Here is a 25,040-nt window from a genome sequence, read left to right on the forward strand (position 1 = left end):
CCCTAAGAGTTTTATAGTTTTCACTTACATTTTAAGTCTGGAATCCACTTCGAGTTAATTTTTGCATATGGTGGGGGTAGTGGCCCAAATTTGTTCCTCTGCATGTGGAAACCCCATTGTACCAGTGTCATTTGTTGAAAAAGACAGATCTTTTCCTCAGTGAATTATCTTGACCCCTTTATCAAAAATCAAGTGACCATAAATGTTAGGATTTATTCTTGGACTCTCAATTCGAATTCACTGATTCCAAATATCTATTCTTATGAGGCCTTCCCTTCCCACTGAGCAGAAGCTGAGAACTCCCTGACCAGAGTATCCACTGGAGACCTTACATTTGAGGAGCTGGGTGGGGTGGGCCCCTCAGGGCCGACTCCAGGGACAGGCAGCACTGTTAGGGAGGAGGAAGGGCTTTAGGCTAGGCTGGAACATGGAACGAACAGGGGGTTGTAGGGGGTTGCGGCCCCTTCACCTGTCTGGGGGCAGTGGTGGTCAGCCTGCCCCAGGTCACATTCCTGGGCAGCCCCTGCCCTGGAGGCCCCTGGAGGGAGGAGTGAAGAGGGAGGGCACCGAGAATGCAATGCCTTACTAGGCAGTGGGGAGGGGGCCTCGTGCCCAGCTTGCCGCCCTGGACGGTCTGCCTGCTGTCCATCCTGCCGCCTACCAATCCCAGCACCTCACATTCCCCAGCTGCCCTGAGGAATTTGTGTGGAGCCTCCACTTACACTAAGGCCAGGGGTGTCAGGGCTCAAAATAGCCAGGCCACTGGGCCCTGGAGGGCACACTTGGAGAACAGGGAGAGGCAGGTGGGGAGATACCCAGTGCCCCTCTACCCCCTTGCTGTCTGGATGTGCAATGAGTGAAGGGGAGATGAAGATGGGCCGCCCAGTCCCCTCCTCCCATAGGTAGTGTCTGCAGAGCTGACTTGGATCCTGTGAGTGGGAAGGTGCCTGGGAAACTTGGAACAAGGTGAGAATTTCCCAAACCAACTGCCCAGCCAGGCCCACTGCAGCTGTGGCCTTTGACACAAGGAAAAGCAGCAACGCTGCAGGAGGGAGGCGAAGGTTGGGGGTCTAAAGGGGCTCAAGACGGCTGAGCCTGGAGCGACACGGGCTGTGGGCACAGTGACAGGCAGCTTCTCTGGGGGAGTCAAACATACTTTATTCAACATAGGAATGTCTGAACAGGAGGCCCTTGGGCAGGGTTCCCTGAACTATGCTTCAAACCCCACTGGAAACCGAGCAAAGATCATCACAAAAACCCAGGACACCAGGGCGGGGGGGGCTGCACAAGCTCGGGTCAGGTCACAGTGGACAAGTACACAGTGGCCCCGCCCAGGGCCAGCCCAGCCTGAGAGAGGGGATGAGGGCTCCAGGCAGCTCACTCAGAAAAGCCAGGGTGGGAGAAGGACACCAGCCTGGCCCACTCAGGGAATTCTTTCTACCACTGAAAGCAGTGGGGATTAACTTAGCTGGGGCTGCCACACCAGCACATGATTACAAGGTTCGGGGTGACGGGGAGGAAGCCCCTTGGCAGGGCTGTGCAACCCTCACAGCCACATGCACGGCAGCCCTGTCAGTGGCCTCCAAACAGCAAACCATCAGTGACACTGACCTTCCCTGCCCAGGACACCCCTCCTGAGACCTGGGGCCAGTGTGGTGAGGAGGGGGCACTGGGGGGCAGAGCCAGGCAGGCTGCAGGCAGAACCAAGAGGACCCCAGTCCCACACTGAAGACACCATGATTGCGGGTGGGGAAGATCTCAGGGTCTCCACCAGGGAAGAGCATCAGTCTGCACCCTTGGCCTGAGGGTGCGCTTGTGGGCAGGGCCCATGCAAGGCCTGGGAAGAAGCCAACCCTGGGGGAGGGAAGCCCTGTGCACTGCGGAGCAGCCAAGGCCTCTGTTCCAAGCACTCCCGGCTGTGCTATGTAGTGCAGAACGTGAACGGGGAGAGAGGAGAAGGTGGGAGCGCAGGGTGGGGTCAGGGAGATAGATATCCTATGACCCCTGGGGGTGACAGGGAGAAGCCACTCATGATGACCTAGTTGGGAACAGCTGAATGCCTGATTAACAAGCACGAGAGGGGGGTGGGCAAAGGACGCAAATATCACCTTCCTGGACCCACCCCTGCTAACCCAAGAGTGCGACATGTTACCAGTGTCCCCTTCTAGGGGAGAACCTGTATTGCTTCCCCCCACTACTCCTGCTAGAAACTACAGTGGCAGATGCAGGGAACTCAAAGTCTAGATATGAATGTCATGGGTGCTCCTTCCATCTACAATGCACGGGGAAGATGAAAGGACTTTGGGATGGCATGGGAATGCAGACTGGCTCACCACCAGGAGGCGGGAAGGGCTGTCTGGATGGATGGAAGCTAAGAGGGCAAGGTTGGTGCCCAGTGGGTATGAGTGACTGTGAGAACATCACTACACTACACACAAAGCTAGGAGTGATGAGAGGCCCAGGGAGGACTATTCTATCTAAATGACTCACAGACAGGTGCCACGAATGAGCTGGTGCCCACAGCTCACAACCACAGGCAGAGAAGCACAGCTGATCACTGTGGAGGGAGGCGGGGAGGGCAGCATGGGGCACACGGCCCTCACAGGGGCTCACTCTTCCAACTTCCCTTCCCGAATATGCTCGAAGGAGAAGGGTAGGAACTTGAAACCGGTCCCGCTGTAGAATTTATTCTGGAACTCAACCCTGGAGAAAGAGAAGAACGCTATCATTCAATAGAAACTTTGTGAAACTTTCTGGGACTTCACAGTTGGGCCAGAAAGATGACCCGTGCCCACCTCGCCCCAAGCCTCCCTTCCCCGGGGGAGCTGGAGAAAGCCCAGAGTGCAGAGAGAGATCCCACTTTTAAGGCCTGGGACTCGCCTCAGCAAGAGTTCGATGTACGGAGGAAGGGATGTGCCCTCAGTTCCCAGTCTTGCTCTGTCCTGCCGAGCAGTGTGTGTTTATGCACAGCTCTCTGTAGAGAGGCATGTGCAAAAAAAGTTCAGTTAGCGTGAGCCTAACATTGTTCATGAAGAAGTGGCCCGCAACGCCCCCTCCTGGCAGAGGATCACACAGCCCACCTCTAAGGGAAGCCCCCTCCAGGGACCCTGGACAAGCACCTCTGTTTGCTTATTTTTCCTGGGGGGAGCTAGAAGGGCGAGCTTGGAGTGAATGTTGAAGGCTTTCCATTTAAGGAAGGAAATTCCCAGGAAAGAGGGGGAGTTAGGAGGGGAAGTCTTCTCAAAGCAATGGCAAAAATATTCTCCAACCACAAAAACATCTCAGAAAGAATTCTTCTCTTGGGGACTAAAAAAAAGCCTGAGCTCCCTTCCCAGCAGTTCCACATCCATGCCTGATAGTCTCTGTGGGGCCCTTTCACTCTCAGGGAGGGCGGGAGGAAGACTGTCTCACAAGCAGAGCTGGGCTGCTTGGCTGTGCTTCCTCCTACAAACTCACCCTGGACAGCTGCCCAGCAACCAAACCACACCAAATAAGGGCAGAAAAATGCATGATTCAGAGAATAAAAAGGCCAAGGAGAGCTGCCCTGAGGAATAGTTTCCACATGGTGCTGTGTGACCCTGGAGGCACCGGAGCCCCTGTAAGAACAGGCAGGGGTGGGGCTGTGGCAGGCTCCAGGTGACAGGTCATGTGCAGGGTGAGGGCTTTGAGGCGCTTTAAAGCTTCAGGAACCCTCAAGTTCCGTAACTCAGTCTTTACAAACAAGAGCTTCCTCCCTCCAAGCCAAGAAGCAGGAATTAAGAGAACAGGGGCTGGGAGGTGGCTGGGGACCAAAGGTTACAGTTTGCCAGTGGCATTGGGAGTTCCTCAGAGGCCCTTCACTGGGGTGCAGGCTGAGGAGCACCCCCTTGGAGAAGACACAACAGAATTTTCTGAGTGGGAGTAAAAGTAGTCGGCTTTCTCCCACACATCCCCACATTCCACAGGGGTGAGTCAAGGTTTTCCAGGAAAAACGGGACTCAGGACGGGGAGGACACAGAGCTTCCAACTGACGTTAGCTCAGGGGTCCTGCCAGAGCAATTCCAAACCAGGACCTGGATTCACCCATGTCCCAACACCACACCAAAACAACTTCTCCAAGTTCCAGTTACTGAGACCACCTCTGAGAGAATGCAGTGGGGCCTAGCGGTAGGTTCCTGCTTCTCACCCACTTGGGTTAGGTTTGAATTCTTCATATTTAATAGACTGTGTTCCCATGTGGCAAGGGTTATTTCAGAACAGCTGAAAAGAGATTTACATGTCCCCTTTTCATTCAACAATACACAGCCAGAGAGTGCACAAGTCACCTGAGGGTCCCAGGCCATTACCTAGGAGTGAATGTCAGCCTTGGTAGGGTATGCTGACCCCCAAATCCAGTGAGATGTCCAGAACTCTGACCCCGCCCCCTGCCTGGGAATCACAAAACCATTCTAATCTCCAAACTGGTCAAATGCAGCAGCAGCTTTGTTCTCAGATGCCTGTGGGGGCACCACCCTTTTCTTGGCACCCCTCCAGTCACCTTATCTACCCATGGGGCCCAGCAAGGAGGAAGAGGGATATATGCCTGGGAGGGGCACATCAATTGTACTGTGTGAGGAGGCAGGTGGCCTCCCCGACATACTGCCCAATACTGCCCCTCCCACCAGCTGCTGCTTTAGAGACTTAGAGTGGCCAGAACTGGGACATCTCAGGTCTATCTTGAGGTCAGCCTGATTTTACCTCCTTCCCTGGCCACCCTCACCCCAACCACCCAGTACAAAGCTGGAAAGCAATTTCCCTGCCAGTCTCCCCCCGCCTCTCCTGCTGAACTGCGGAAAGGTGTGCTTCTTGAGAAAGTACAAACATGAAGTTCCCTGGGGCAAGGAGGGCCCCATCTGCCATCCTAGGTTCTTCCTTGTTTTTGGGCCTCTCCACTGCTCTGCTCAGGGAGACTCCAAGGTCTCGCCATGCCCCAAGCCACTGAAATGCACCTCTAGAATTCAACAGCTGTGAGGAGAGCCTCAGGAAACCAGATGAGTGTCTCTATCATCTCTTCCAGCTCCAGCACTTGGCAAAGGCCACCCGGTGACTCAGAGGGATTAACTGGGACCAAAAGACATCATTCCTGCCACGTAACAGGAACTCTTGTTTCCTCGAGTGGGTGAAGGAGGAAGGAGTCTTGGGGCCACTTCCCTTTCCTGGTGGGGGTTGTGACTGAGGGCAGGCAATTTGGAAATACAATTCTGGGCTGACCTGTTTATCTAGCCCATTCTGCCACTCTCTGTGCAGCTCAGGGCCTAGAGCACACATCCGTCTGATAGCCCGAATATCAGGGCAATGAGGGCAGCCTGGAACTACATTTTAAGAGTTCTGAGTTCTCCGGGGCAGCCATTCCCTCAACTGCTCCATGCTGTCATGCCGTGGCAACACTGCATTCCTATCAAGAAGTTGGTCCCCGATTCTGTCCCTTTAGTCACCACCCAATCTGTGAGTATACAGGTGGGTGTACATCTATGTGTATGTGGAATTCGCTAGGTAAGGAGAGACCAGGTTCCTTGGAAGGTAGGCCCTGGGGCAACCTTCCAAACCTACAAAACTGATTTGTATGTTCTGCATACAAATCAGTTTGATGTTTACAGTGATAACTACAATGAAATCCCTGTCTCATGCCTTCTCTGAAGAAGAAAAGATGTCTAATTACGGTAGGTAAGAGGCCAAGCACCCATCATGTGGCAGGAGGGAGGAAAAGAGAGAGAAAACTCAGGAGACAGAATTAGCCGCTTAATACCTTTACCTGCTCACTGTTTTCAAACACATCACCCCCCTTCCTATGACGCTGCATGAATCTCACACTAGTGGTTTATATGTTATTGAATCAAATGTTTTTCTCATTGTCCCCACTGAAGAGACCCAGAGCTTGTATAATGGGGCAGCCCTTGAATCAGGAAACAGCAGGGATAAAGTGGGAAATATAAAGATGCCTAGGCTGGATGCCAGGAAGAATAGCAGCACCATCCCTATAGCTGGTTCAGCAGCCCTAGAGACTCCACCCTGGTAAGTGGGCCACAGCTCAGAACGCCTCCTGCAGTCCTGGGCCACAGGGAAGATCCAGGCATCCTGGACGCACAGCTGCATTGTGCCAGGAGGCGGCGCACAACCACCAACTTCATTCACTCCTGTTTTAGTGGTGGGGGAGGCGCCCCACTCATGTCACAGGGACAGCCCTCCAAAGACGAGATTCTGGAAGCTGCACAAAGGAGGTTTGCACTGTTTATTCCTCTCCTACCCAATACTCCTATTGCCAAAATAAATGCGACATATACGGGGAGGCTGTTCCTTGCAAACAGCACCTGAGGACATTCTGATGGTATCCCTCTGCCTCCTGTGGGGTCTCCTCTCATTCTGGACAGGTTAAAAGCAGTTTCTTTATGGGGCACCCCAGGCAGACACCCTCTCTCCAGGGCATCCCACTTTTTTTTTTTGAGACGGAGTCTTGGTCTGTCGCCCAGACTGGAGTGCAGTGGCGCAATCTTGGCTCACTGCAACCTCCATCTCCTGGGTTCAAGCGATTCTCCTGCCTCAGCCTCCCAAATAGCTGGGATTACAGGCACCCACCACTACGCCCAGCATTTTTAGTAGAGATGGGGTTTCGCCACATTGGCCAGGCTGGTCTCGAACTCCTGATCTCAGGTGATCCGCCTGCCTTGGCCTCCCCAAATGCTGGGATTACAGGTGTGAGCCACAGTACCCAGCAAGGGCATCCCACTTTTAAGCAGAGCAGCCACGACCCATCCTGGAGCACCTGCTTTTGCTGTGGCAGCACTTGGTGTGTGCATTACTTCCTGCTTGCTCACAGTAACCTTGGCAGTGGATGTTCTGCTCAGGTCCCCTCCCTGCTGTGACAGAGCTGGAATTCCAACCCAGGTCACCCGATTCGGAAGCCTGCTGTCCTGTCACTCATCACTTCAGTTCAGGGGGACATGGGAAGACACGGGGAGGCCACAGGTGAGCCTGATGAGGAAGCAATCCTCTGGCAACAAAACCAGGCTCAGGCCCAGGCGACCTTGCTCTGCAACAGTGCCTTGCTCCCGCCCTGCCCAGGAAGGAGATGACTGGCTACCCACGTGGGCTGGAATCAAGGTGAGGTGGTCACTGTTCCCTCAAACCCAGGGCTCAAGGGACAGGAGTGAAAAGAAAAGGAAGGAGACCAAGGGGCAAGAAAAAGTGAATCCTCAGAGGTTTCTCGTGCACTGAGGAGGGCTGAGGAAGTGTGCTTGGGTGAGGGGGGTCGGCTGATAAGCTGAGAATAGGGGGGCCAGCCAGATGAGCTGGGTGGGGAGGAAGGAGGCCAGATGGAAGAGAGCCAGGCCAGAGGAACCTACATCTACTGACACAGCAGGGTTTCTGAAGAAGAGTGCACCCCAGCCACGTCTTGCCCTTCCATGCCTCACTCTCCGCCCATCACTCAGAAAAACCCACAGCTGAATCTTTGAGGAGGCTCAGGGGTCACCCAGCCATGAGAAAATCAAAGATAAAGGGGAGTGGGGAAGGAGTTTCTCAGGTTCAGATGCTGGATTTTCTTCAGGTTTGGAGAACGAAGAGAACATTCATAGTCTTCTTCTGGCCTTGGGCTCATGAACACAGAACATCCCATCCAGGGGCCTCTAAGGCACACCAGTGAGTCAGACCCCTATGCTTGTAAAACAGGAGGAGTGTGTGAGTGCTTCTCTGGGGAGAGGGGCCAGAACTTCCAGAGACACTGGGGTTTTGAGACCCCAAAAAAGAGAATCACAACATAAAGGAGGAAATAGAGACCCAAAGAAGTGGAGTCTGAGGTGGAACAGCCACAGAAAATACAGACTGCCCCAGTTTTTAGTATAAGCATGTCCCATGCACATTTGGGAAATACTCATACTGAAAAAGTCATTTGTTGTTTATGTGAAATACACACTGTATTTTTTTTTTTTTTTTTTTTTTTGAGACAGTCTTGCTTTGTTGCCCAGGCTGGAATGCAGTAGCAGAATCTTAGCTCACTGCAACCTCCACCTCCTGGGTTTAAGCAATTCTCCTGCCTCAGCCTCCCAAGTAGTTGGGATTACAGGCATGTGCTACCACACCTGGTTAATTTTTGCATTTTTAGTACAGATGGGGTTGCACCATGCTGGCCAGGCTGGTCTCGAATTCCCGACCTCCTCCTGACCTGGAATAACCTCCTGAGGCAGGTGATTCACCTGCCTTAGCCTCCCAAAGTGCTGGGATTACAGGCGTGACCCACCACGCCCGGCCACACTGTATTTTTATGTGCTAAATCTGGCAACCCTGGTTTGAGGTGGTCACAGCCCAGACTACACCCCCGCTCTCCCAGTCCCAGAGGCTGAACTGATGCTGTCTCCACACAGAGCCATTAGGAGTCCATTAAAGAAAACAAACAGAACCACCCCAAACCTGCCCTTCTGAAGAAGCTTCGTGAGTGTACCAACCTCCACCCTATAGAGCCAGGAATCCCCCCAGCCCACAGTGGAGCTGCCAAGGGTCCAACTCAAAGACCCCTGGCACAATGACAGAACAGAGGGCAAAGCTGGGGTGCAGTGTGCTCTAGCCTTTCCGGCACTTAACATCCATTCCAGAGCTGCTTCCACTGTTCTAAAGACAGAAGAGTTGCACAGCAGAGAGAAAACCAGAAACCCTACGACCCCAGCAGCCCCTCTAAGCCAAAATCAGGAGCACTGGGGACAGTTAAAGGCAGAGAGCGGGACCTGACACCATTCACCAGGGACCTCTCCCTAGAGTCTAGGGAAGGCTGAGCTGTGCTTTTCTGTGATCATTTTCTGAAACTCAGTGGCAAAGCTGGTGCTGGGGTGTCCTGAGGTAAAGCTAGTGCAGGGCCGGCTCATGTTTCCTGCACAGAGCTGCAGGGCTGTGTTGGGAGAAAAGCTGCCCTCTCACCACAGCTAAGGACACATCCACCCCATGCCCACCCTGCCCCACTGCCCCTCACCAGTGTAAGCGCAGTGCATGGAGAAAGGCTGAGAGGCCCTCCATGATCAGGAGGATGGCCACGGTCAGGGTGGCAAAGGCAGCGAAGATGAAGAACAGCGCCAAACCTCCTGCCAGGCTCTTCACGCTCAGGCCGATGTGGATCACCATGGTCCAAAGCACCTCAGACAGCTCTGGGGAATGGGAGACACGAAATCCAGTGCAGTTTGGCAAGAGGCAGCTGTAGGCACGAATTTTGCTCTGCCATCCCCCCACTAGGGTTCCCTGGACCCTGGCTTCCCACTGCCTTAGTGGGACCACCATGCAGAGCTAACCTGGCAAAAGTGCCGAGCCTCTTGTCTGTACTCATTCTCCTTGTGTTCAGGAACCTGAATAATTCCAGAACCTTCATGTAATTTCCATTCTACTTAAGCCCCCCAACTGAAAGTACGACCACAGAGGGGGAAACTAGAGTTCTGGAGCCTGGAGAGGGGTACTCACGCGCATGAGCAAGGCTGAGGGCCCAGAGCCGCAAGTAGGAGGCAGTGTTGGAGATGCAGCCCAGGCAGTACTCGATGGTGTGGATGGCCTGGTGGACCATGGTGTCCCCAAAGTCAAACTGTCGTGGGAGGAAACCAGAGAGAAAATATAAGGCTAGGAGGGGAATGTGCAGGCATTCTGAGTTGTGGCTACTTGGCGCTTTGAACCTGGGCCAGGGCAGGGGACTGCACTTCCCATGGTTGGCACCTCAACTTTGGAGCGCCCAGAAGCACCCAGTGTTGAACTCAGGTGGTGATTTTGGCAATGCCTTCCCCAAAAATCCTGCCTGGCTTAGCCCTCACCTGGGACACCTCCATTCCCCTCAATACACTACATGTTCATTAACTACATCTTAGTAAGATTCTTCTCGACACATTTGTTTTTCTCCCTCTGGGGCTTTGTGCTCAAGAGGGGAGTGTGTGCTGAGTTGAGACACTGCTGGGAAAGTGACTGTCTGGGTCTGGGACCCTAAGGACCTGCAGGAGGGCAGGAAGGGATTTTCCCCAGACTGTGCTTCAGGAGATGGGCTCTCAATCTGGACACTGTCCTGAAAAGACTAAGCCTCTACAGCCACTTTACTTACTCTTTTTATAGCCTTTAGGGAGCAAGATAACCTTTTTCTTTTGTGACGTCTAAAGAGATTACATGGTGAATTTTTTTTCCCTACATGATTTCACCACCATGCACAGGGAAATCCTGATGGAGTTTATGAATTTCCACATGGGTTAAGGCCAAACAGCATATCTGTTTGGGTTAAGGCCAAATAGCACATCTCCAGTTTGTTTGTTTTCATTTTCCTCAAGCTCCCTTTGTCCCAGTTTTCCTTTCAACACCAAGAATTATTTCCAGAATAAAGGAATGGGCTGGAACAAGCTCTTGGGAGTGCACTTTCAGGATTGCTCCAAGCACAGTCAGGGTGAACGTGGGCTTCTGAATTTGGTATATTCTGGAAGCCCCAGGTACTTTCCCTGGGCCTCTCACTCGGTCAGGCTGACCAAAGACCAGGAGGCACTCCCTTACGGGGCTTCCCCCAGAGCCCAGACCAGAATCCTCTGAGCTTTCAGACACTCCTGAGGGCTCAGTGGCCTCCCATCGGCCCCTGCCCTCAGATCAGGGTCTATTTTTCGCAGCAGTTCCTTTCAAAACCCACATGATTCCACTCCCAAAGGACATCAGAAATGCCTTGGGAAATCACTGAGAACATGGGGATGGGAGAAAGTGGCTCAGCTAGTAAAGCCACAACAGCCCAGGCCACAGGGGTGAGCCAGCATGGAGGGGGCTGGCTCCACCATGCCATCTCTGGGCAAACGTCTACTTTTCCCTCACCTCTATCGACACCTAGTCTATTTCTGGGCTTTTCTTCCGGAACAGGCTCTTCAAGTGTCCTTACTTACCCTGACAACTAGGGTAATCCTAGTTCCCTGAGTTCCCTAAATCGTAACACTGTGGTTAAGAGCTCTTTCCTACCACTGCTGGTTGCCGCCACAGGGCCTGCATCGAAAGGAAGATGTCCATGGCTCCCAGGAGTGCTGATCTCTACTCCTGTGGGCCAGGGGGGCAGTGACCACTGGGCTCCCTTACAGCCAGCCCCTTCAGTGTTTTCATTCCACCTCAAGTTTCTCCCACTGAAAAAAGTGCAGGACAGGAGAGAAGCCTCGCTTCCAGGCCTTACCCTTGCCTTCTCTCCTTCATTCCCAGCTTCCTGCAGGCATTCTCAGGAGAGGCAAGGACTGGGTGAGAAATCCAGCCTAGCACTTACGAGTCTGCCACTCAGCACACTCCCAGTATCAATCAGCCATGACCGACCATGAATCGCTGCAGAGTCCCTGTCCACATTCTCTGTCTCAGTTTCCTCTCTGCCCAGCCAGTCGTCACCCTGCTGCACCCTGGCTTCCACTTTCACTCCTCCACAAAACGCCTCTACTTAGTAAGGTCACCCTGACCTCCCAGTTGTTACATCTTTTTTTTTTTTTTTTGAGATGGAGTTTCACTGTTCGCTCAGGCTAGAGTGCAGTGGCGTGATCTCAGCTCACTGCAACCTCTGCCTCCCGGGTTCAAGCAATTCTCCTGCCTCAGCCTCCTTAGTAGCTAAGATATAGGCACACACCACCACACCCGGCTGATTTTTGTACTTTTAGTAGAGATGGGGTTTCACCATGTTGGCCAGGCTGGTCTCAAACTCCCGACCTCAGGTGATCCACCCACCTCGGCCTCCCAAAGTGCTGGGACTACAGGTGTGAGCTACCGCACCCGGCCCAGTTGTTAAAGTTAACAGATGTTCTGTGTCCTTGTCCATGCTCTTGCAGTGTCTGTCACTATGGCCTCTTCCTCCTTCTTGAAATACCTGCCTCCCCTTGGTTTTCCTCCTACTTCTCTGGACAGTTCTTTTTAGTCTCCATCGAGGTTCTTCTTTTTTTTTTTTCCTTTTTTGAGACAGGAGTGCAGTGGCATGATCTCAGCTCACCGCAACCTCTGCCTCCCAGGAGAATCAAGTGATTCTCTTCCCTCAGCCTCCCAAGTAGCTGGGATTACAGGTGCACGCCACTACCGCCCAGCTAATTTATGTATTTTTAGTAGAGATGGGTTTCACCATGTTAGCCAGCTGGTCTCAAACTCCTGGGTTCAATCTGCCCACCTCGGCCTCCCAAAGTGCTGGGATTATAGGTGTGAGCTACCGCACCCAGCCCAGAGATGGGGTTTCACCATGTTGGCCAGGCTGGTCTCAAACTCCCGACCTCAGGTGATCCACCCACCTCGGCCTCCCAAAGTGCTGGGACTACAGGTGTGAGCTACCGCACCCGGCCCAGTTGTTAAAGTTAACAGATGTTCTGTGTCCTTGTCCATGCTCTTGCAGTGTCTGTCACTATGGCCTCTTCCTCCTTCTTGAAATACCTGCCTCCCCTTGGTTTTCCTCCTACTTCTCTGGACAGTTCTTTTTAGTCTCCATCGAGGTTCTTCTTTTTTTTTTTTCCTTTTTTGAGACAGGAGTGCAGTGGCATGATCTCAGCTCACCGCAACCTCTGCCTCCCAGGAGAATCAAGTGATTCTCTTCCCTCAGCCTCCCAAGTAGCTGGGATTACAGGTGCACGCCACTACCGCCCAGCTAATTTATGTATTTTTAGTAGAGATGGGTTTCACCATGTTAGCCAGCTGGTCTCAAACTCCTGGGTTCAATCTGCCCACCTCGGCCTCCCAAAGTGCTGGGATTACAGGTGTGAGCCACTGCACCTGGCCAAGGTTCTTCCTTAAATGCCGACGTTCTCTGGAGTTTCAGCCTCAGCCCTTGCATCTTTCTGGTGGGATTGCTACTTAGGGCTTCAAGGGTCACCCCTAGAAGTGACTCCCAAATGGATCTCACTATCTCTGCCTTGCTTGTTTCCAGCCAGCTGTACTCCTCCTCCTGGGGAACCACAGGCTCTCCATGCTCAACACAGTAACTGGCTCTCCTCTGCCCCCATGGAGATCAACTTCTATTCCATCTCCCATGTCCAGCAGACTAGACAGCCTGGGAGTCCATCTCGAATCTTCTCTTGCTCCTTACCTTTATTAGGGCACTGGGACCTATAGCTTTCTTTTTTTCTTTTCTTTTTTTTCGAGACAGAGTCTCGCTCTGTCACCCAGGCTGGAGTGCAGTAGTGTGATCTCAGCTCACTGCAAGCTCCGCCTCCTGGGTTCATGCCATTCTCCTGCCTCAGCCTCCCAAGTAGCTGGTACTATAGGCGCCCACCACCACACCCGGCTAATTTTTTGTATTTTTAGTAGAGACGGGATTTCACCATGTTAACCAGGATGGTCTCGATCTCCTGACCTCGTGATCCGCCCACCTCGGCCTCCCAAAGTGCTGGGATTACAGGCATGAGCCACTGTGCCTGGCCTTGGGACCTATAGCTTTCACTTCTTTAATATCTCATATTGGTTCCTTCCTTTCCAACTCGTCCTACAAACACCTTACTTCACTTCAGGCTTTCTGTTCTGTCCTGAATGACATCAAACGATGTGCAGTCCATGCCTCCTCACCTTGCCCCTCCCCAACCCAATATACCCTACAACATGGTCACTAGGGTTATTTCCTCAATGCACCATGGCTGTGTCACCACCAGCTTCACCACCCTCTCTTGGATGGCTCCTTGTTGTCCAAATGAGGCAAAAACTACTATGGCTGGTTTCTGCCAACCTCCAGTCTCACCTGTCCCCAGTTCCCCACCCCTGCCTCTGCTCCAGCCAAGCTGAATACTTGCTAGTCCCCAACATGTGATAGGCCTGCAGGTCTTTTGCCTGTGAAGCTGCATATGCTGGTGGTCTGCACTGCTCCTCTACAGGGCCTCCTGCTTGACCAGAGTAAGGTAACTTCCTTAGGGAGTCCTTCCAGGGTCTCCTTTTCCACCCTCACCCCAGTGTTCGTCAGCTGCCCTCTTTCTGTGCTCCCATAGCATCTGGGGCACACTTCTGTCACAGCACCTGTCATCCAGACTGTCTCCCCACGTTGGGAGGTCTTTGAAGGCAAGCTCTATGTTCTTCTTCTCTGTTTCTGTAGCACTATACATAGTGCTGGACACATGGAGGGTGAGTGAATGCATGGATGGGTGGGATGAATGCACCCGGTGAGGAGACAGTGGGGAGAGGTGCCACTGACCCAAAGGCTGAGTGGTCACAGCCTTTGAAGATTTCCCAGACAACCAACTGACCTGGCTCTGGTGTGCAGCTGGACTGAGTCCCCACTAGGGAGAGGTACTAATGCTTCCACTGGGCTGGAGCAAGGGCCTGCATGGGACAAATACATTTTCACAGCCAAGCAAAATGGGGAAGTTCCAGAAGTAGGCTGAACTTTTTTTTAGGAACCTGTTTTGTTTGAAATCATTAGATAAATGTCATGGGTATCTAAATTTGGCTGTAGAGAACCAGACTGTGTATGTGCCTGATAAAGATAAAATATTTAGACTACTTGGGTAGCCAAGGGTAGCTGAATCCCTGAGTGAGCTGGGTGGCCAGGGATTGGGGGCTGAATTAGAGTCTATCTTGTTGGATGTCCAGCCTCCCGGGATATGTCTACAAACGAGAACACTGGTGCACAATAGCTGGTCAGACCATTACGACAATGTGGGTGCGTGGCTAGGAAGACATTTAAAAAGCAGTGTTGTTGGAGGCAGTGAGCCTGGGAAAGGGTTGGGTTCCTCACTAACATGGAGCACACCCCACCTATCCCTGCCAGGTAGCTCAGCCAAGGACTGCACAGATGAGCAGTCCAGGAACACAGACACTCTTTGATGCCAGCAAAGGAGCCTCTCTAGGCTTCAGGAAGACCAGGTCCTGCCTATGTTTACATAGAACAGCAAAGGCTTTCCCATTCCCATCCCACTGCCCTCCTAGAGGGGACCAGAGAGTCAGGAAGGGAAGGGTACAGTTTGTGGGTCTAGGCATTTTAGAGAGAAGTGCTGGGGGAAGATGCAAACAGTGCAGCAAGGCCTTTTAAAAACCCAATTTAAAGAGTATACGTTGCTAAATAAATTACTGCTGAGCCAGAGGGCCTTCTACTCGAGATGTGGCCTGAACAGTTAGTCAACTTGCTTTCCAGTCTCTGTTATTCTCTGTTATTCTCTATCTGTAGCTGATATAATATTAACTCCTTTCACCCAGATGGATTATTTTCTTTGGCATGCATCTGGAAGGCAAAGCCTCCTTTTGAAAGCTGTCTCCCTCTCACCTGGGTCACATGGAGGTAGAGCTGACCCCGAGAAGGGTCCACCACTTCTAAGTTGAAGCATCATCAAGCTGAGGAGGGCAGCAGGAAGAGGCTGGCTCAGACAGGGAGGAAGGGTAAGCTTTGCTCACAAGCACTTGGAGGAGCAGGGAGGAAACGGCTACTCCCAGTGGCTGGGAGTAGAGCAACCACATCACAGGAGAGGAAGGCAGAGGCCAATGGGACTGAACCCCCAAGAGGAGTCACTTCAAGAATGCCAGTGCAGACATTACTTGTAGCTCCTTTCAAAGCCATTCTCTGAGGCATTAGATCAGCAAAGTCAATGAAACAAAGACAGAGGTGACTGAATGAGATGCAGTTAATGGAGATGAGCTTTTTAGAACACAGGTTCACGAACTGGTTAGAAATGGCCAGTGAAATGCAGGATGCACAGGAGTCATGTGTGTGGCCCCAGGGTGTGGCAGGGTCAGCAGAGTGATCACAAGGATGGGAAGAGAGAAGCCCAGATAAACACGAAGGCAACGCCAACTTCCATCTTACCACTTCGTCCTCGGTAGGCTTGAAAACACAAATTTACACTTAGTGGGGAGCCACGCCACACACAAGGTCACAAGCTAGGAGCATAAGGCTACTGAATGCTTCTTGGGGAGGATTGTTCATGTTAAATGGGCCAGCACGTTGGAGGCAGGCCTCCTCAGCATACACACAAACAAAATCAGCAGGAATTTAGAGCATTAAGATAGGTATTTTTAAAAGGCATCCCCAGGCCTCGTGATTTCTTTTTTAAAAAAGCATATATAGTGAAAGTGGTCAGGCAGACTGAAAGGTCCAACATGGGTCCTCAACTCCTATTTTATTTGATTTAAAAAGAATATAATGAGCAGATGAGATTTAATAGTTCAGTTCAGAGGCTTTGTGCTACGAGGGTCAGGCAAGGAGAGTGGGCTTGGAGGTGCCATCTTAAGGAAAAGTCTACTTTGGCCTGACTAATTCTCTCTCTCCCTGTAAAAAGTAGGCAAATGACACCAAAAAGGCTCAAACAAAATATCTGCAGCAAGAACACATGAGTGGTATAGGACTTCAAAAGTACCAGTGATTATAGCTGGTGAGTAATGCAAATGGAATGATCCTTGGAAGGGTCAATGGATGAAGAAGCTGTGCTTAGTGACCTATGTTTCAGGTCGTAAGAGTTGGGATGCTGAGGCCTGCTCTGCCTCAGGCGAGAGAGCAGTCAGTAATGGAGACCTGCGTGCAGAGCACTGCAGGCAAAATCTGGAATTCAAGACAGGAACAAAACTGCTGCAGGCTCTGGGGGCAACAGCTGGAGCTTAGGGCAGGGTCCACTGGAAAAAGCTGTGGTGCCCTAAGAGGTCCAGAAGGCAGGCTGAGTATTAACTAGTATTTTTATTTTTCAAGGAGAAGACTGGAGTGAAGCCTCTTAGGGTACACAAGACTAGGGCTGACCCGAGGTGGAAGGAGAGGAAGCCCACACCACGGGATCTTACCTCGTCTGCGTCCTCTGAGTGGGTGGAGAGCTGGTCATGCTGAATAATCTCAGCATCCTCCTCTGTCGGTCCGTTGCCCACCCTGATCCCACCAAAGTTGAGAGTTCCCTACACAGATGAACAGAAAGAGTAGAATTTGCCTGGGCTTTAACATGACATTCTGTGAGGTGGGAAGGGTGATGGTTAGTAACACAAACCTCAGAAAAGCATATAGTCTAACAACAAAAACAAAACCCACTGACTGAACAGCTAAGTAAAATCAAACAACTGTTCCACCCCAACCACCACCTTCCCCAGCCCCAGACCAACCTACAGTTATCACCTTACCCTGCTTCAGAGGAAATATGCAGTTCTGTCTACTGTGCCAAGAGGCACCAGTCTCACCTGGGTCAACACTAATTGAGCATCCTCCTTGAATGAAAACCTTAATAGGAACAGATTCTCATTACAAGTACAGCTCTATCTGTAAAGCCTGCAAGGGCCTAAGCTTTTCTGGCACTAACGATTAGACTTCCTAAGAGGAAGGGGGGCCAAATGACATGGTGATTGTACCCTAGTCTGATAAGCTTTTAACAGGAGCCCAAGAATTCCAGCAACCTCTTCCAGAAATGTACCATGTCTCTGCCCAGGAACAAAGAACTTCCAAGGTCAGAGAAGGAAAAAAAAGCTTAATGTATATTCACTTGTGGCTAGAGAGTGCTGAGCTTACAAAGATGAGGAGGGGGCTCCTTTTCTTCAGCGGAGGGCTCTGGAATGTTAAAATAATTCTTCCACAGGCACGTGGGCAGACACTGACGGGGCATTTGCTTCTTCTGAGTTCACAGGCACAGTCTTTGGTAGGGTCTCCAAAAGTACAATTTTAAAGTCAACTTGATTTGAAAAAACTTGAGCTTTTCCAAACCCAAAGCAAAAAAGACCCTTTGGGAACAAAAACCAGGCAGAAATGAGTTAAGTCTCACAGATCCCAATTAGTGCTAACCTGCCACAGCATGAAAAGGAATTTAAACAACAGCCCCAGATTCACTTCATATGGTTTCTGTCCAGAGAGCCAAACAAGGCAAGAGCTCAAGGGCGGCTCCCCTGCAATCTGGTCTTCAGGCAGCAGCACGAGCAGTGTGCAGGTGGCCTGCGCAGCTGCCCTGTGCTCCTCATCCTCAGCATTTTTTGCCATGGCTCTTGTCATAGTTTAATGCCCAGCTCAGACCTAAGTGTTTGCACAAATCCTCCCTCCTACTCTAGCAGTGGTCCTTAACATGCTGGTCAGAGAACTAGCTGCATTAGAATTACCCCAAAAGCTGCACTTTAAATAGAAATTCTCAAATACTACTCCCAGAAACTGTAAATTTAGTAGTTCTGGGGTGGGGTCCAATAAATCTGTATTTAAAAAATATGTTCCCAAGTACAAATTGTATAATCATTGTGAAGGGTTTATCAAAATTTTAAATGCATGAACCCTTTGAGATTCAGCAATCCCACTGCTGGAACATCTAGGCTTGCAAAACTTTGGAAAGGTATATGGACAAGGGGCTGGGCGTGGTGGCTCATGCCTGTAATCCCAGCATTTTGAGAGGCTGAGTCAGGCAGATAACCTAAGGTCAAAAGTTCATGACCAGCCTGGCCAACACGGCAAAACATCGTCTCTACTAAAAATACAAAAATTAGTTGGGCGTGGAGGTAGGCGTCTGTAATCCCAGCTACTCTGCAGGCTGAGGCAGGAGAATTGCGGAAACCCAGGAGGTGGTGGTTGCAGTAAGCTGAGATCGCGCCACTGCACTCCATCTTGGGCAACAGAGTAAGACTGTGTCTCAAAAAAAAAAAAAAAAGACACATGGACAAGGATGTTCCCTGCATTGCTGTTTGTGATAGCAAAGAATTGGGAGCAACCAACACATCCATCAAAGAGAGGACTTTGGCATATCCAGTGGAATATCCTACGGAAAGCTAGGCAATCATAAAAAAGAGCAATAGTCAGCCAGGCACGGTGGCTCACACCTGTAATCCCAGCACTTTGGGAGGCCACGGTGGGCAGATCACAAGGTCAGGAGATCAAGACCAGCCTGGTCAACATGGTGAAACCCTGTCTCTACTAAAAATTCAAAAATTAGGCCAGGCGTGGAGGCTCATGCCTGTAATCCCAGCACTTTGGGAGGCTGAGGCAGGTGGATCACGAGGTCAGGAGTTCAAGACCAGCCTGGTCAACATGGTGAAACCCGTCTCTACTAAAAATACAAAAATTAGCTAGGCGAGGTGGCAGGTGCCTGTAATCCCAGCTACTTGGGAAGTTGAGGCAGGAGAATTGCTTGAACCAGGGAGGCAGAGGTTGTAGTGAGCCGAGATTGTGCCACTACACTCTTAGCGTGGACGACAGGACAAGACTCTACCTCAAAAAAAAACAAAAAACAAAAAACAAAAATTAGCCAGGCATGGTGGTGCATGCCTGTAATCCTAGCTACTCAGGAGGCTGAGGCAGGAGAACTGCTTGAACCCAGGAGTTGGAGGTTGCAGTGAGGTGAGATTGTGCCATTGCACTCCAGCCTGAGTGACAGAGCGAGACTTCATCTCAGAAAAAAAAAAAAAAAGTGATTATCACTATGAAACAATCTTCAAGATACACTAACTTTTAAAAAACATAATAAATTGAGAGGCAGAAGAGCGCCACAGTTTAAAACACAATTCCTCATGTGTCTTTCTCTACATACATACAGCACATACACACCTATCAACAGAAGACAGGCAGATATCTGTCAGAGGCAAGGCCCCTACCTGTTAACAATGCCCCTTGAAGAGGAGGACTACAGTGGGGGCAGGTGGTTTTCTTCTTAGCACTACATGCATTCTCTAGGCAAGTGCACATATTCCTTTATTTTTTTATGTCAGTAGGGGATTGTCAGGACCATGAAATTATGGGCCACTTTTATTTCTTCTTCCACTTATTTGTTTTAATACCCTAAGAAACAAATTCAGAGTCCACCAGGTGACTCTGAAGTGCAGTCAGACTTGTGGGCCACCAGAGCCTGGATACCTCCAGATCATGCACATATTCCACTTGGCAACCCTCAGAAGGTGGACTGAAAATGCAACAAAGGGCACAGGAGGGGACTCCTGCATATCCTAGGCTGGGTTATAGGATACAGGAGGAAGGCTTCAAGGTTCAAGGCTCCCAAAGTAGAAAGCCATTTCTGAAGCTTTCTCCAATCAAATAAACTGAGGGGCAGATAGGTTACATCTCCCAGCCAGACACTAACAAGGATCTCTTTAGAACACAGGAATGAGAGTTACAGGAAGGGGGATGAAAGACACATGTCAGCAGAAAAAAGGAAAGAAAAATTAAACCGTGATATATCACTCACAGACAACCAAGGGGACAAAGAACAGAACAAAATCAGATCACTGTTCATATCCTCAGCCCTCTGGGTCCAAAAATCCAGAGGCTTTCTTGTAGAATGATCATCCTGATGCCTTCAGGCTGCTCTCCAGGAACAGACGTTTGGCTAAAGAACCAGTGGGGTAAGAAGACCCTGTGAATGTGCTGGTTTCCAGATGGGGGACTTTTAACTTAGAATTTATCACAGAAGAGGTTGCCAGACTTAAAAGCATTAAGATCTTGTCAGAAGCATACCTTATATATGCTAAGACCAGCAGAAAGAAGAGTATGTGTTAAGGACATCGACAATAGTAGTATGTGTTCTAAAGGTTTTTAAAATTTCTCACAGGGAAGTCCCTACTTGAAAATATATTTTAAGCAGCAAGATTAAAATTTTTTCTGACCCAAAATGTCAGCCCTTTTAGACTAGTTCCAGAAGGATGACCACAAGAAGTTTTCCAAGTTTAAAATAATCAGAAACACTTAATGAAGGAAATGGTTATCCATCTAAATCTTTCATTTTATTTAAAGAAGTATATACTTCTAGCACATAGAAGTAATGGGTAATCACTACCGGTGAGACTTTTACAATCTTATAGATTCATTCATAACTTAGAATATATTGGGCTAATATATTTGTGCATTGTAAGACTTTGGTTAAAAGATGTTTTTGAGGACAAATATTCAAAATGCTGTTACTGAATCTTGAATTAGTATCAGAAGAGGGAAGGATCAAGACAGATCACTTTGGTTATGACACCAGATGACAGTAAACACAACACATCAGAGAGTGGAGGTCTCACTGGAACAGCTGAGGACATGTGAGGTCTTCTCAGTCTCTCACAAAATACTAAACATGTATAAACTTTCACTTTTAAAAAACAAGTTAAGTTACTACTAAAAAAGATCAAATGTCCAAGCATCACTCTAAAGCAGAACTCTAAAGTGCAGGGAAATCAATTCAAGAATCAGAGATATTCTTGCTTCCATGCTGAAAAATCATCCAATACATGGTCACAAAATACAGACATGAAAGTGGGTGAGTCCAAGAGCTGCCATCTTGGATTAAGATGATGGGACTCAGTGAGGGTACAACAGCCACTTTGTTACTATGGACATGCCTGTACTTACATATTTGAATAGAAACTTAGTAGACCAATACTAAAGATGATGCCAGAATCTATCCTTAAGAGGTGGAACTTCTGTTATCATCTCAGTGAGTAACAAGGACATATTTCCCAAGAGCACACATGTCCCATGCTCTCAATTTAATTAAAAAGAATTCTGCTGCACTGTTTGCCACCTCTTTAAACGAAATGTGATGGTTTGTTGGTTTTCATTCACTCACTGTTGCAGCCGCTGCTGCCTCTACTCCCTGTTGGCTCGGGTTTGGGCTGACTGGGGCCTCCACAGGTTGCCCTTCCTGATAGTGAATGGAAGAAAAGAGGAAGGGGAGAGAAAACAAAAGAGGGAGGGAGTGAAGGGGGAGACGAATGGAAGGTACATGGAAGGATGAAGATGGTCAGAAAAGGGAGAAGGAGGGTCTTGTAACTCAGCTGCTCTCCAACAGGAGTCATCATCTAACCGCCGTTTAAGAGTCATGCAACAAGATCGTTTGGGGTTTCTCAGGCAGTGTAAAGAAAGTGCTATTGGATACCCAGAAATTACTCACGATACTGAACATCTAGCAAATTTAACTCTGTGTGTGTGTGTGTGTGTGTGTGTGTGTAGAATTCATATACACACAGACATTAAGTAAACATATATACGTATGCTGCTTTTTAAAAAGAAAAAAAGTCAACATGCTTTAAACCAAACTTTTTTCCCGGATGTTTTGGTCAGTGAAAGTATGACAGTCTCATTTGAAAGGAAAATGTCTCAATGTCAGTCCTGTGGTTGCTCAGGCAAACCACATGAGTGAGTTCACCCGTCTGCAGCTCTTGCAGCCTTGCTTGGCTTTGGCTGATGCTACATCTAGACAGGCACAGGCCTACATTTTCCTGAGTGCAGTGTGAGCAAAGCATGACCAGAAAAGGTAAAAATTTGTGACTTTTCTCTACCCCAGCTACTCAAAGCTGAATCCAGATGTCTTGAGCAGCAGAAACGTTTCTCTGACCTGGCAGGCTCAGTGCTTGTGCTGGGACATAACACAAATGCGTTTTGTTTGGTTGGTTTTTTTTGTTTTTGAGACAGAGTCTCACTCTGTCCCCATGCTGGAGTACAGTGGCATAATCTCGGCTGACTGCAACGTCCGCCTCCCAGGTTCAAGTGATCCTTCCACCTCAGCCTCCCAAGTAGCTGGGACTACAGGCTCGCACCAGCACGCCTGGCTAATTTTTGTATTTTTAGTAAAGACAGTGTTTCACCATGTTGGCCAGGCTAGTCTCAAGCTCCTGACCTCAAGTGATCCACCCACCTGGGCCTCCCAAAGTGCTAAAAGTGCTGGGATCACAGCCGTGAGGCACCGCACCCGGCCACAAATGTGTTTTAAGAGTATACAGATTTGTGGCTGTGCACAGTGGCTCATACCTGTAATCCCAGCACTTTGGGAGGCTGAGGTGGGCGGATCATGAGGTCAGGAGTTCGAAACCAGCCTGGCTAATATGGTGAAACCCTGTCTCTGCTAAAAATACAAAAATTAGCCAGGTGTGGTAGTGTACACCTATAATCCCAGCTACACAGGAGGCTGAGGCAAGAGAATTGCTTGAACCTGGGAGGTGGAGGTTACAGTGAGCCGAGATCGTACCAGTGCACCCCAGCCTGGGCGACAGAGCGAGACTCCATATTAAAAAAAAAAAAAAAAAAGAGTATACAGATATACAGATTTGTGCACAATTAATTATATCCACAGGGGAATTGCCTTGATCTTGAACAAAAGAAAAGTCTAGTAACTTTTAGCAATAGAAATACACCTACCAAATGCTTTCGCCTCAGATACTGACGGCGAAGGACCAGTGGTTTAAACAGCAGCATCCAAGGTACACAGAGTAGTGCAACCACTACCAGGAAACACTGAATTCCTTTCTGCAGAGTAAGAAGGACAAGGTACATCATATAAAAGTCTACTGATCACATACGCAGTTTCCAAGTCTGGCACAAATTTCCCCCAACAGTACTTTCTTACTAATCTATGAATAACACTATCCAGTTTCTCAAAATAATTAGCACATTTTGTGGCAAAGCCTTAGAATTGTCCCATAGAAGGGCAGTTATAAATTTTTTAGGGTCAGAGAAACATCTGGCTTCCTGATCAAGGATAATCATCTCAGACAGCCCGCCTCTGGGTTGACGTACCTGTCCAGAATACAACATTGAATAACCAGACTCTGGGTAGGAAAAGAGGAACATGTTTATGAAATGGATCAGAAGGCTTGGTGCATTCTCAGATGTATGAGCATCATAGGCCGTCCACTTGTAAAAAATAAGGATAACCAAATAGCCAAACAAAGAGGTCATGAAGATTATTTCAGGAATAAATCCAAAGTAGATATTCAGGGGCTTCTTGAAATAGCTAAAAAGCAGAGAGAAAAAAATGTTAAGGGTAAATGAGCCTAGGGCCACTCCTACACTGAATGGAGTATTCACTAGATTTTTCTATTTAATACCCCCTCAACTCCATCTTTATCACTTTAAGCAGCAGCAACCAGAAGCTGGAGGCAACAGAGACAATGCAGGATTAACTATCACGGTCAAACTTCTGAACCTTGGTTTTGTTTTGCTGTTGCTTTTTCTTCTTTTTTGAGACAGGGTCTCACTCTGCCACCCAGCCCAGAGTACAGTGGTGTAATCTTGGCTCACCGCAGTCTCATCCTCCCTTGGCTTAGGTGATCCTCTTACCTCAGCCTCCTGAGTAGCTGGGACTACAGGCATGTGCCACCACACCCAGCTAATTTTTACATTTTTTATAGAGATGGGGTTTTGCCATGTTGCCCAGACTGGTCTCAAACTCCTGACCTCAGGTGATCTGCCCACCTTGGCCTCCCAAAGTGCAGGATGACAGATGTGAGCCATTATGCCTGGCCTCAAACTTCTGAACCTTGAATGGCTCCAATACCATCCCCACCATTCTCTCCATGAGAAAGAGAATGGAAAAAATCTAGTAGATTTTGAGACCACAGTTCATAACTTTTTTTTTTTTTTTGTAGAGATGGGGTCTCTTGTCGTGTTACCCAGGCTTGTCTTGAACTCCTGGGCTCAAGCGATCCACCTGCCTTGGGCTCCCAAAGTGCTGGCATTACAGGTGTGAGCAGCCACGCCCAGTTCACAGTTAATAATTTTATGAGTTGCACATCAAGGAAAAAAAGAGAGCTCACTTACTTTGATGAAAATTGCTCAAGTTTTTTTCAAGGATCTTTACTGGAACAGCAAATTGTTAAAGGACTAATATTAAGCTTCATTTAAGACCATGAAAAAAAATTTCTTTTTTTTTGAGATGGATTCTCACTCTGTCACCCAGGCTGGAGTGCAGTGGTGTTATCTTGGTTCACTGCAACCTCTGCCTCCTGGGTTCAAGCAATTCTCCTGCCTCAGCCACCAGAGTAGCTGGGATTACAGGTGCCTGCCACCACACCTGGCTAATTTTTTGTGTTTTTAGTAGAGACGGAGTTTCACTATGTTGGCCAAGCTGGTCTTGAACTCCTGACCTCAAGTGATCTGCCCGCCTCATCTTCCCAAAGTGCTGGTATTACAAGTGTAAGCCACTGTACCTGGCCAGGCCATAAAGTTTTTTTTTGTTTTGTTTTGTTTTGTTTTTGAGGCAGAATCTTGCTCTGTCGCCCAGGCTGGAGTGCAGTGGTACCATCTTGGTTCACTGCAACCTCTGCCTCCCAGGTTCAAGCGACTCTCCTGCCTCAGCTTCCCGAGTAGCTGGGATTACAGGCGCGTGCCACCACACCCAGCTGATTTTTGTATTTTTAGTAGAGACGGGGTTTCACCATGTTGGTCAGACTGGTTTCGAACTCCCGACCTCAGGTGATCCACC

General features: G+C 49.4%; 1 protein-coding gene and 1 long non-coding RNA gene across 2 annotated transcripts in view; both read right to left on the reverse strand.

Annotated features, from left to right (window-relative positions):
- Positions 1-1,139: 1,139 nt before the first annotated feature.
- ATP6V0A1 (ATPase, H+ transporting, lysosomal V0 subunit a1) overlaps positions 1,140-25,040 on the reverse strand; it is an 80,166-nt gene continuing 56,265 nt past the window's right edge. Inside the window, exons 16-23 of the mRNA XM_011929714.1 lie at positions 24,671-24,697; positions 23,354-23,653; positions 22,976-23,083; positions 16,696-16,803; positions 15,731-15,748; positions 9,454-9,571; positions 8,975-9,146; positions 1,140-2,703 (exon numbers count right to left, since the gene is read on the reverse strand). Of these exons, the coding sequence (XP_011785104.1) occupies positions 2,610-2,703; positions 8,975-9,146; positions 9,454-9,571; positions 15,731-15,748; positions 16,696-16,803; positions 22,976-23,083; positions 23,354-23,653; positions 24,671-24,697 (945 nt within the window). The 3' untranslated portion in view covers positions 1,140-2,609. The remainder of the gene's footprint in view (positions 2,704-8,974; positions 9,147-9,453; positions 9,572-15,730; positions 15,749-16,695; positions 16,804-22,975; positions 23,084-23,353; positions 23,654-24,670; positions 24,698-25,040) is intronic.
- On the reverse strand, positions 12,472-14,575 carry LOC105503006. Its single transcript, XR_001000429.1, has 2 exons — positions 13,375-14,575; positions 12,472-13,053 (listed from the first exon to the last, which is right to left on the reverse strand). It is a non-coding gene; the product is annotated as an uncharacterized LOC105503006 (long non-coding RNA).

Source organism: Colobus angolensis, unplaced genomic scaffold, assembly GCF_000951035.1.
Source record: "Colobus angolensis palliatus isolate OR3802 unplaced genomic scaffold, Cang.pa_1.0 Scaffold83, whole genome shotgun sequence".
NCBI lineage: Eukaryota > Metazoa > Chordata > Mammalia > Primates > Cercopithecidae > Colobus > Colobus angolensis.